We start from the raw sequence: 12,049 nt of genomic DNA on the forward strand, positions 1-12,049 counted from the left end.
GTTTCATATGTCTCCAAAAAGTGGTCAAAGTGTGCTAAAAACAAAAGAGACCAAAGGTACATAGGTACACTTGCTTCATGCCTTTTACTTTATGCTTTATGCCTTTGCTTTACTCTCTCCTCCACATCATTTATGCTCCCCAATCACCATGCGCCACCTAGCATTGCTTTCTTACTCCTAATTAACCTACATAGCAAATAAACATAGATTAGCATGTTGGCTTAAGTCAAGTCAACTATAGTCAACAAGTCAAACCTAGTCAAAGGTCAACAAGTCAACTAAAGTTGATTCAACTAAGTCAACTTAGGGAATCAAAAATAACAAACACAAATGAAAGGGATGAAGGATTAGTGAACTTCCTTTCTAAACATGCTTAGTCTTCTTAAGCATGTGCCTCCATCCCTTGTTGGGGTCAATCCTTCATCATCCTCCCCTCCTTGGAGAGAATTTGACCACAAATTATAAGCCTTTGTAGATGGAGCTTGACTTGATTTGGGGGAGGATTTGCACCTCCCTTTTTTGAGCTCTTGTTCCATCCTTTCTAAGGGTATTACCCCTATCTTTGGTTAGGCCATCTTTATGTTCTAGAGTACTCTTCCTCTCTTGCTTGTGCTTTGGGCCTTCTTTTTTGGCTTGGGAAGAGAAGGAAGGGTGATGCACATCTTGCTTTGGAAGAACTTTTTTGTAGGCAAGTAACACCTTAGTGAAAGCTTGCCCCTTTTCTTTTTCTTCTTTATCTTTTCTTATAATATTTCTATCCTTATTAACTTCTTGAGGTGATAGAGGTAGTAAAGTTGTCTTTTTCCCATTTTTGAAGAAAATGTATTGGTTGGTATGGCCATCATGTAAAGTTTGTTTATCAAATTGCCATGGCCTACCTAGTAAGATATGTGTGACTTCCATGGGAACAACATCACATAGCACCTCATCTTTGTAGCTTCCTATAGAGAAGTTAATTAGGACTTGTTTATTGACATCTATTTCTCCCTCTTTACTTATCCAAGCAAGCTTGTAGGGCTTAGCATGAGGAATGGTCTCTAAGCTAAGCTTTTCCACCAACCTTGTGCTAGCTACATTGGTACTACTTCCTCCATCAATAATTAGAGAGCAAACCCATTTGTTAATTTTGCATCTAGATTGAAAAATGTTTTCTCTTTGAGTTGGCTCAAGTTCATTTTGATCTTGACTTATCATGCGCCTTAATAACATAGGGTCTTTCTCAAAAATTTTAGTTTTACTAGAGGAAGAAGGTTCTTTTGAAAGAGAATGGGGAGATGAGTGTTCACTTTCAACATCATTACTCTTCTTTAAGATCATGGTCCTCTTGGTTGGGCAATTTAAAGCAATGTGATTATAACCCAAACATTTAAAACATTTAATAGAACTTGATCTTGGAGAAGTGGAATGGTGAATGTGATCACTTGGTGACTTACTTTTACTTGGTGGTTCTTGATGAGAGTTAGAAGGGAACTTATCATGTTTCATTTTATCCTTTCCCTTCCATGAGTGACTAAAGTAGTGGTTGGGTGAGTAACTCTTCCTTGTCCTTCTTTTTCTTTTCAATTGAATTTCAATCCCAAGGGCAAGTGTGAAAACATTTTCAAGAGTGGAGTACTCATACAACTCTACTTGGTCTTGTATGTCTCTCCTAAGACCACTCATAAATCTTTTTATTTTCTCTTTGTTAGTCTCTTTTATTTCAACCCTACGCATTTGAGACTCTAATTCTTTAAAGTACTCACTCACACTCATAGGACCTTGGTAAAGCCTTTGGAGCTTCAAAATAAGTTTATTCCTATAGGAGGGAGGAACAAATCTAGCGCGCATAAGAGTTTTAATGTCCATCCAAGAAGCCGCGGGTGGCCCTTGGTCATAATTCTTACAAACTTTATGCCACCAAGTATTGGCATACTCCAAAAATCCTAAAACTACTAGATCAACTTGTGCTTGATCCTTTACATGATTTTCAATGAAAATTTGATCAACTTTAGCTTCCCAATCAAGGAAGATTTTGGGATCACTTCCACCATAGAACTTAGGAATCTTTGGAGTTTGCTTCTCTTGTGATGGGTTGCGCCTAGAATGCCCTCTTTTCCTAGGATCTCTTTCTTTCTCCCTAGCTTCAAGCCTTTGAATGTGCTCTTGGATTCTTAGGTCACTTTGCTCCTTGTCTTTTCTCAATTGTTCAAAGGCCTCCTTCCTAGACAACTCCAAATCCCGAAGCAATCTCATCAATGTATTGTTTTTGTTTGGTGTAGGTGCATTTGATGAACTTGCCATGATTCCTACAACAAAAACACTCAAATCCGAGACAAAATAAAGGGATTAGAGGTTAGACAACATGAAAACCGAGACCAAATCCAACCCAAAATGTAACCCAAGTGTTTATATCACTCTCCCAAAGTAACAAGGCAAGACTAGCACTCAAAATCCACCAAAGGAGTGAAGTAAACACTTTTAAAAACTTGTTCAAAACCTTTCAAATGCAATACAAGTGATTTGGCCACAACATCCCAAGAGTTTCAAGAAAAGAAAACTATTAAGACAAAACAAGGAACACCTAGTGACAAGCAAGAAAAGCACAAAAACAAGGAAAGCTAAACTCTAAAGAAAGAAAAGTTTGAGACAAAACTTTTAACAAGACTAAAATAAGAAAAGCACATTTTAAAGACTCTACGAAAAGCACTTGACAAGCATCTTCAAGTCTTAAATCATGCATACACCAAGAAAGATCATAACCAAGTTAAAGCATGGAACTAATTAGCCAATATCACTCAATTCTCAAGTATGAAAACTAGTAGCATAACACCTAGTGAAAAACACACTTTTAGTTCACCAAGGAGCAAGGTTGCTCTCGGTTTTTAGGCAAAAGTTGGTGCAAAATTTTCTTCTTTCACAACTAGTTTCATAAAATGGTGAGAAAGAGTTTTAGGTGGCTTGGACACTTAGTTCCTCAAGTTTTAGGCCAAAATCAATTTCATGGAGCATACATCAAGAAAGACATAAAGTGAAAGCAAGATTCAAATACTTGGAAAAACAAGAATAAGAAAACTTCAAGCTAACATATGACATATGACTCAAGCAAAAGTTCGGCACATTTAAAGACTCAAATATGTAGCTATTATGCATATAAACTCATGGATTTGAGGCTCAAAGACTAAGCATCGAAAGACATGTTATCCAACCACATTTAGGAGCAAAAGAGTCACAAAACCGAAGCCAAAATTGCCACAACATAACCTGAAAACGTTGTTTTTCGTATTCTCGGCAGCTCTGACCTTTGCTCACTCATTTGATCATAACTCTCTCCACAGAACTCCAAATGCGTTAATTCTTTTTATGTTGGAAACTAGACTCATAGAGCTTTCTTTTGATATAAAGAAAGTTACTTTTGGACCACTGAGATAGCTGCAGTATTTTTTTCAAAAACGCACACGTTGCTGCCAGCACTGTTTTTATGTGGACCATTCAAAGATACACAAGACAAGGTTAGAACATGAAAACACCATATTCAAGGACAACCAAAGCTCTAGATACCAAATGATGAAGGATTATCTTGTTGTTCCTTTTTAAGATTGTTGAATATGGTGTGAGTGGATTAAGAAAGCTAAGCGAAATCCCCACTGGACATTAAGATAGCAAGCTATCTAGATGTGAAGGTTCCATTCACAAAGCTCAAGAGAAAAAGATGATGGATTGATTCAAAACAAAAAGGAAATGGAAAGCACATAAACCATAGAAAACCAAGAAAAATTAAAAGAAGAAGAAAACATAAAATGGAAAGGAAAGAAATGGTAAAAATGTGAGAAGCACGCCACTACAAGGCTAGGCTAGAAGCCATGGCAACCTTGAAGATGAGTGGATGTGTGCCGCCACTTGCTAGGCAAGATAAGGCTTAAAAGTATTCACTCCCTAGGGAGGAAACTCTCACAAATGGTTGAGACACAAGAGTGTTTTTACTTCAAAATGTTCAACCCTTTTACATGTCTAGGAGCACCCCTTATATAGAAGAGTTTAGGGGCCTCTAAGCAAATAAAAGATACCTAAGGATGTCTCTACAAAAACCTAACCCTAGCTTCTAGAAACTAGGTCAAATAAGGTTACAAAAATGAGAGACAAAAGAGCTAACTATGGTGTGTGCAAGGCTAATTTCGTTCTAGCACAAAAGGAGACAAAGAATGTGTTTCATATGTCTCCAAAAAGTGGTCAAAGTGTGCTAAAAACAAAAGAGACCAAAGGTACATAGGTACACTTGCTTCATGCCTTTTACTTTATGCTTTATGCCTTTGCTTTACTCTCTCCTCCACATCATTTATGCTCCCCAATCACCATGCGCCACCTAGCATTGCTTTCTTACTCCTAATTAACCTACAAAGCAAATAAATATAGATTAGCATGTTGGCTTAAGTCAAATCAACTATAGTCAACAAGTCAAACCTAGTCAAAGGTCAACAAGTCAACTAAAGTTGATTCAACTAAGTCAACTTAGGGAATCAAAAATAACAAACACAAATGAAAGGGATGAAGGATTAGTGAACTTCCTTTCTAAACATGCTTAGTCTTCTTAAGCATGTGCCTCCATCTTGGTTGGGGTCAATCCTTCATCAATACATTCTGAATTATTGTTTATCACATGCAACCAAATATCCAATTATAGCCATTAACCCATATCATACTTCACAACATTCATTTATTTTTGTCTCCCTTGGTCTCGTTTAGGTCAGATTATTCTTACCTGCTTGATTTTAATCATACACATACAATTTGCTGATTAAATATTCAATGTCATGAAACCCATACCAAACTGCCAAAACCTGCGGTACTGACAAGCCGCCTGGCGACAGTTCATGCGCCACCAGGCGGTGCATACATATCTGGGTTATATCCAGATTTTTCCTACACTAGAACGCACCCAAACCTTCAAATCACAGTTCCCCCCTTCATACTGACATAATTTTATATCTAAACATCATCCAGAGTTCGTACATCATACATAATAACATCAATTCTGCAAAACCAGCCCACCAATCATTGACATAATTCATGTTTATTTATCATCGATCCCAACATAAACCCTAACCCCCAATTCCATTTGTGAGTTCATTCAATTTTCGTCACTTTAGTAACTTTCAATCGTAATTCATCAAGCCAATCATATATGCACAATGAAAATTCAATCCAAACATCATTACACCACTAAAATGCCAAAAACTAGAAAAATCAGGGCAACACAGTTCATGCTGCCTAGCGGGTCGCCCTCAGCCGCCAGGCGATTCATAGAGAAAACCTAGAATTTGGGTTCTGGCGCATATGTCGCCTGGCGGGCTTCCCCGACGCCGCCAGGTGGTTTCTGGAATTTCCAGAACGTGATGAATTTTTAAAAGAAATTAAAGACAGATGCATTCCATTCATCATATTTATCACACGAGCATATAATTAACATACAAAACATAGAATAGAACTCCTCTAACCTGGTTTCCTTTGCCAAATTTGAAAATTGCAAGCTTTTCCCTTGATCACCAATGGCCTCCTTTTTTCAACCACCTTTGCTGCCATGTACTCTAGGGTTTACGTGCCTCTTCACTTCCATGCTAGTGTAAATTTTAACAAAAAGAAAATTATTTTGCCTAGCCAAGGTTTGAACCCATCAGCCCACTATTGAAATTTAAGTGCACAACCAACTCAACCAAGTCATCTTTCATGCCAATATTTATGCATTTAAAACTATCTACTTACTCATCACACTCCAAACATGTCATTAGAAAATAATAAAATTAAATAACACATAATTGGCATACATAGGACTTGAACCCAAGTCCTTTCACACAATTAAGTACTTTCAACCACTTGAGCTAGTACTTTTCCACGTCATAAAGGTTAACTGTAAGACCCGTGAAAATTAATTAATTAAATAATTAATTAATTAATAAATGCGAGTAGTGGGAGCCTTTATGACATGAAATATTGATTGATATGATGTGGAAAAGTACTAGCTCAAATGGTTGAGAGTACTTTAATTGTGTGAGAGGACTTGGGTTTGAGTCCTATATATGCAAGTTATGTGTTGTTTGATTTTATTATTAATTTTAATATTATACATGGTCATGTTGGGTGATAACATGGTTATAGAATTATGTGTATTATCAAGAAACATGAATTGGCTGGGTGGTTTAGCATTCATTTAACATTGGCAAGGGGGTGAGTTCAAACCTTGGTGAGTCAGATTTAACTCTTTTTGCTTAAAAGTTAGTTGTGGGCTGAATATGAAAGGGTGGAGAAAACCTAGTGGAATGGGCAGCCAAGGGGGTGAGAAACAATCAAGTGATGGTCCTTGAATACAAATAAAATCCACAATTAAACCATAGTCTTGTTTTTTTTTTTTTTTTGCATTAACCAAATACTAAGGCCTATAAAAGGCAAATTTTGAGAGAAGAAGAGGGTTTTGAGAGGCTGTTTTCAGAGAGTGTGGTGAGGTACACGAATTCAAGGAAAAATAGTGGGTTAAGAGTGAATTACAAGGGGCTAATTGAAGTGGTAATAAGGCAAGCTTAGTGATCAAAGGAATCTTCCAGTTTTAAGGTTTAGCAAGTGGAAATTCCAGGTTAGGGGAGCTAAACCAAATTTTAGTATTGTTGTTCTAAGTGTATGATTTGATGAGTGTTTGTCATGACGAATTCGTAATAATATATGGTCTGAATTAGGGATTTGAGTGCTTTGATATTGATGATCGGAATATTTACCAAATTGCATGAATATTGTAGGTTTCTGCACTTACATGTTATGTATGGTTCAAACGTGGATTTTGGGAACTACTTGGGGTCTGAATTGGTGTTCACAGGTTGGTGCAATGTTTTCAATTATTTGGTATGGATTAGAGCTTTGTTTGGACCTTGTCGTAGTGTTTGTGTGCGTAAATCTTTGTAGAACTCTGCAATTCTCGCTCGGGCGAGCTAGGCTCGCCTAGGCGAGATTAGTAGAGAAAATGGGGTTTGATACTGCTTGCACATCTCGCTCGAGCGGAGGATGTTAGTTTTGGGCGACTGGTTGTCTCGCTTAGGCGAGCGTCCCTCGCCCAAGCGAGAACTCGAGAGCTTTGGGTGCTTGGTTGCACATTTCGCTCAGGCATGAAACCTTAGTTTTTAGGCAAAAGGTTGACTCGCTCAGGTGAGAGCTCCTCACCTAAGCGAGAAATTGAGGTTTGAGTGATGTTCTATTTGTCTCGTCGCCTAGGCAAGGTACGTAGTTTTGGGCGAGAGACGGTCTCGCCCAAGCGAGAAGGAGCTCGCTCAAGCGAGACCTCGCGGCTGCAGCTGTTCTAGGGGCTCGCTCAAGCTAGTAGACCTAGCTTAAGCGAGATAGGCAAGACGATTTGAACAAAAGCTTTTAGCCTCAGCGAGTGAGGGTGTTGTGGTTCGTTCAAGGCATGTGTTACTGCTGTATTATTGGGATGAGATGGAATTTGTGAGGCGTGTTCTACAAGGCTTCTAAGATATCTCAATGGTGGGCTTGCTGGTTGTTCCATGGGTTGTGGCCTAGAACGTATCCTTGAGTTGTGGCTCGGGTTGCTGCATGTTCTTAAAAAGCACAAGAAGGCAACTGGATGGACATTTGCTGACATTCCTAGTATTATCCCATCAACATGCATGCACAGGATATTGTTGGAAGATGGAGCAAAGCCAGTGAGATAGCCACAAAGGTGACTCAATCCAGTCATCTCAGATGTTGTCAAGAAGGAGGTGACTAAGCTTCTACAAGCTGGGATCATCTACCTCATTCCTGACAGTTAGTGGGTCAGCCCCATCCATGTTGTTCCCAAAAAGTCAGGTCTCACTATAGTCAAGAATGAGAAAGAGGATCTGATTCCAACAAGAGTGCAAAATAGTTGGAGGGTTTGCATCGACTACAGAAGGCTAAATCAAGAAACCAGGAAAGACCACTTCCCCCTGCCTTTTATTGATCAGATGCTTGAGCGCTTGGCAGGTAAGTGTAAGCCCTGTGGAAATTAATTAATTAAGTAATAAATGTGGGTGGTGGGAAACTTTGAAGTCATTAAATGTTAATGGGTATGACGTGGAAAAGTACTAGCTCAATTGGTTGAGAGTACTTTATATGTGTGAGAGGACATGGGTTCAAGTTCTATGAATGCCTGTTGTGTGTTACTTGAATTATTCTTGTTTATTTTTTATATTATATTTGTGAATAGCGAGTGATATTATAATTATATAATTATAATAGTTATCACTAAATGTGAATTGGCATAGTGGTTATGCTTTGGCCTTATGAGTGGAAGGTCATGGGTTCAAATCTTGGTAGATAGGAATTTACCTTTATTTTTGCCAAATTTAGCTTGGAGTGAATGTGAAAAGGTGGGGGTAAACCTAGCAGAAGGGGCAGTCAAAAGGGGTTGAAAAACCAATGAATAATTACCCTTGAATAGGAATTAACTCCACCATAAAGCTTATTTTCGTTTTATTTTTAAACCCTTAATGGAGACACATATAAAAGGGCGAATTTGAGGAAAAAAAAGGGTTTTGGCAGTGCTAATAGTTAAACTTTGAAAGGATCACGAGTGAGAGGTGAGATTTTTGGGTGTGCAAGGGCTGAATTGGGAGAGAGGTGAAGCAAAGCGTGGGTGAACCAAGGAATTGTCATTCTTCTCAATTTTAATCAAGTTTCCAGGTTAGGGGAAGCTGCCATTTTGTGTATAAAAATTTAATGTGTTGTACTATGTATTTTGTCTCTGAGATTCTCAATTCAAATCTGAATATTCTGACTTTAGTGTATGCGTATTGTGATTGAGAATTGGTATACTTGGTGTTGTGGCCAAGCCTTTATGTTTAACATGATTTGGATGAGGGTTTTGGGGTTTGTATATGAATTGGATGAGGGTTTTGATCTTGGGGGTTATTGATGATTGTATACTCGATTTTTGGTGTAGTTCTGATGATTAGAAATCATGATTTTGAGTTTCTAGCCACTACATTGTGTTGGTAATGATTGAGTGGCATGGGTTGGTTGTTTTCACGTGTGATCAGAGGAGAACCTCTGCAATTTTCGCCCAAGCGAGTCCATCTCGCCTAAGCGAGAGTTGTAGAGTCTCGTTTTGGGTTTTGTTTCGCATCCCTCGCCTAGGCGACATATATCAGGGTTGAGCGACCAATACTCTCGCTTGGGCGAGAGAGGCTCGCCTAAGCGAGGTCGTAATGAAGCTTGTGCATGTTGAGCGCGACTTCTCGTCCGGGCGAGGGGTTTTGAGGTGTTGAGTGACTGATACTCTCACTTAAGCGAGAATGGCTCGCCTAAGCGAGGTCGAGATGAGACATTGGTGCTGATTGTGTTGAATCCTCTTCCAGGCGAGGAGTTTTATGTGTTGACCAAACGCAGTCTCGCTCAGGAGAGCAGGGCTCGCCTCAGCGAGGTGTTGTGGATCAACCACTGGTTCATACTCACTCAGGCAAAGTTGTTTAGCTTAAGCGAGACCGAGGTTCTAGCTTGGGCGAATAGGCATGGCTTAAGCGAGAATGGCGAGGAGCCATGTTCTTATGCACTGTTTGGACTATTTGCTTCGTATTCACATGCATGTGTTTGTGGTGTTTGGGCTTGAAGGACTAAGTCCATAGGATTTGGGATGTGCTTGGATTTTGTCACGAGTGAGGAGTTCGTGATGGGTGGACTACATGCGGAACGTGAATTGTTTAGTTCACCGGAGGTACTCTTGTTGGGATGAATGAGCGAGGGAGTTCATCTCATGCTCAACTTCAGAATGCTATGAGCGAAGGAGTTCATAGTAGGAAAGGTGGATATGCGGTCCCGGTCCGAGCGAGGAGTTCGGATGACGGGCGAGGGAGTCCGTGAAGCAGGACTACAAGCGGGATAGGCTTGTAGGTTGGACCACGAGCGAGGAGGGTCGTGGAAGCACATGAAACCCCAGATTTAGAGTACATGCATCAACTCATATTAGTTATGAGTGTGGGAAGTGGATGTTTTTCTTTAAATAAATATTTATGAATGGGATTTGAAATTATTTCATACTTATTTATGTGTATGTGCATAGCTCACCCTATCTATTTGTGTGTGGCGATGATCGGGTAATTTATTATCCGGGAGCAGATGATGTTTCAGGTGAGCCAGGAGATGCTTAATGGCGGAGAGTGTGCTCAACATACGAGGGGATTTTAGAACTATTTTTATTTAATTTCCATGTAATTTGATTACAGTTTTTATTGTTTTGTATTTTAATCTTAAAGTTGTACAGATGAATTTTTGAATATGTAGACTACTAATGCTTTAAAGTTTTTGAAAGTTTCCCGTGTTTTGGGAAACGGATTATATAATGAATGAGGTATTTATTTTTCTGCCTTGTTTAATTATTTATTTATTTATTATTTATTATTCATTTTAAGTAATATCCTACCGGGATGTTACATTTGGTATCAGAGCAAAAGTTTTGAAAATATTTTAAAAATATTTTAGGGCTTTTGGGGAGTGAGCTTACCGTTTGATTGTGTGTGTGATTTAGTTGCATGTTGGTAAGGTATGAATGGCTCTCTTTAACTAAGTGAATTGATTTTAACAGTTGACATGTAGCGTATTTAGGCTATGCCTGCTAATAGGAGGAGAAGGAGTGGGAATGGTGCTGATGACATCGTAGAGGCTATTCACCAGATGGTGGATGCGATGCAGCGCAGCCTAGAACGGCGATTGCACCAGTTAGGGTGCCAAAGGTGGAGGATTTCTTACGTCACAAGCCAGCTGAGTTCACTAGCAAAGCCTCTCCCGATGAAGCGGATGCGTTGCTCCGTAAATGTGAGAAAATCTTCAAAGTAATGAATTGTGCGGATGAGTAGAAGCTCATGTTTGCTACTTACTTGTTGAATAACGACGTGAAGTATTGGTGGGTGGGAATGCAACAACAGATGCAGACTCGGGACGAACAGGTAGAGTGGACTAGTTTCAGGACGTGGTTCCTGGAGAAATACTTTCCTGACACAGCCAGGCAGGACAGAGAGGCAGAGTTCCTCGCATTGCAGCAGAGTGATATGACAGTGCAGGAGTACGTGAACAAATTTGAACATCTAGCGAGGTACTACTCGACAGACATTAGCGAGGAATGGAGATGCCTTAAGTTTGAGCGAGGACTCAAACATGAGTTGAAGAAGGTGGTGACACCTTTGAGGGAGAGAAGATTCCCAATCCTAGTGGAGCAAGCCAAGAGTGATGAGCACTTGGACAAAGGGCCTTGGTCCCGTTGTCTGACATCAGAGGAATGTCACGGAGGCTCGATAGATGAAGAAGCCTTACAGCCGTCCTCCTACCACCTCAGGAGATTTTAAGTGCTTCCAATGTGGGGGAGTGCACTTAAAGAGGAATTGTCCGCAACTGAAGAGTTCACCCAGCGAACAGGGAAGCATTCGCAAATGCTTCATTTGCGATTAGCCCAGACATTTCGCTAACCAATGCCCTGAGAAGAAGGCTAGTGCCACGAAGAAATCACCAACCTCTGGAGTAGAGAGAGCTAGAGCAACTAGGAGGGTCTTTGCCATGACATATACTAAGGCTACTCAGTCAGGTAATCTAATATTAAAACCTTGTTTACTTATGAGGCATGATGTAATGGTATTATTTGATTCTGGCGCAACACATCCGTTGATCTCTAATGCATGTGTGGAGAGATTGAGTCTGGAGAAACGTGACTTGGGGTGTGAGTTGCTTGTTTCAACTCTTTTCTCGGGTCAGGTAGCTACTAGTTCAGTCTGTGTTGGGTGTTCAATGGTGGTGGCAGGTCGCAGATTCAAGGTGAACTTGGTGTGCTTGCCCTTGGAGGGACTGGATGTGATATTGGGGATGGACTGGTTGTCTAACAATCACATCATAATTGATTGTGGACGGCGCAGTTTGGTATTCCCAGAACATGAAGGGTTGGAGTTGATCTCAACTCGAGAAGTTGTGAAAGCACTGCAAGAAGGGGCCATGTGTTTCATGGTGATGGCCAAGCCAGAGAAAAAAAGTGTTGCAGAAATGATCCAATCCATACCTGTAGCTAGCGAGT

At 39.9% G+C, this 12,049-nt stretch overlaps 1 protein-coding gene across 1 annotated transcript; it reads left to right on the forward strand.

Moving 5' to 3' along the window:
• Nucleotides 1–10,599: 10,599 nt before the first annotated feature.
• LOC114175218 lies at nucleotides 10,600–11,333 on the forward strand. The gene is made up of 2 exons (XM_028059982.1): nucleotides 10,600–10,806; nucleotides 10,890–11,333. The coding sequence occupies exons 1-2, from the start codon at nucleotides 10,600–10,602 to the stop codon at nucleotides 11,331–11,333; spliced, it is 651 nt and encodes a 216-aa protein (XP_027915783.1).
• Nucleotides 11,334–12,049: the final 716 nt, after the last annotated feature.

Source organism: Vigna unguiculata, chromosome 3 (genome assembly GCF_004118075.2).
Source record: "Vigna unguiculata cultivar IT97K-499-35 chromosome 3, ASM411807v1, whole genome shotgun sequence".
NCBI lineage: Eukaryota > Viridiplantae > Streptophyta > Magnoliopsida > Fabales > Fabaceae > Vigna > Vigna unguiculata.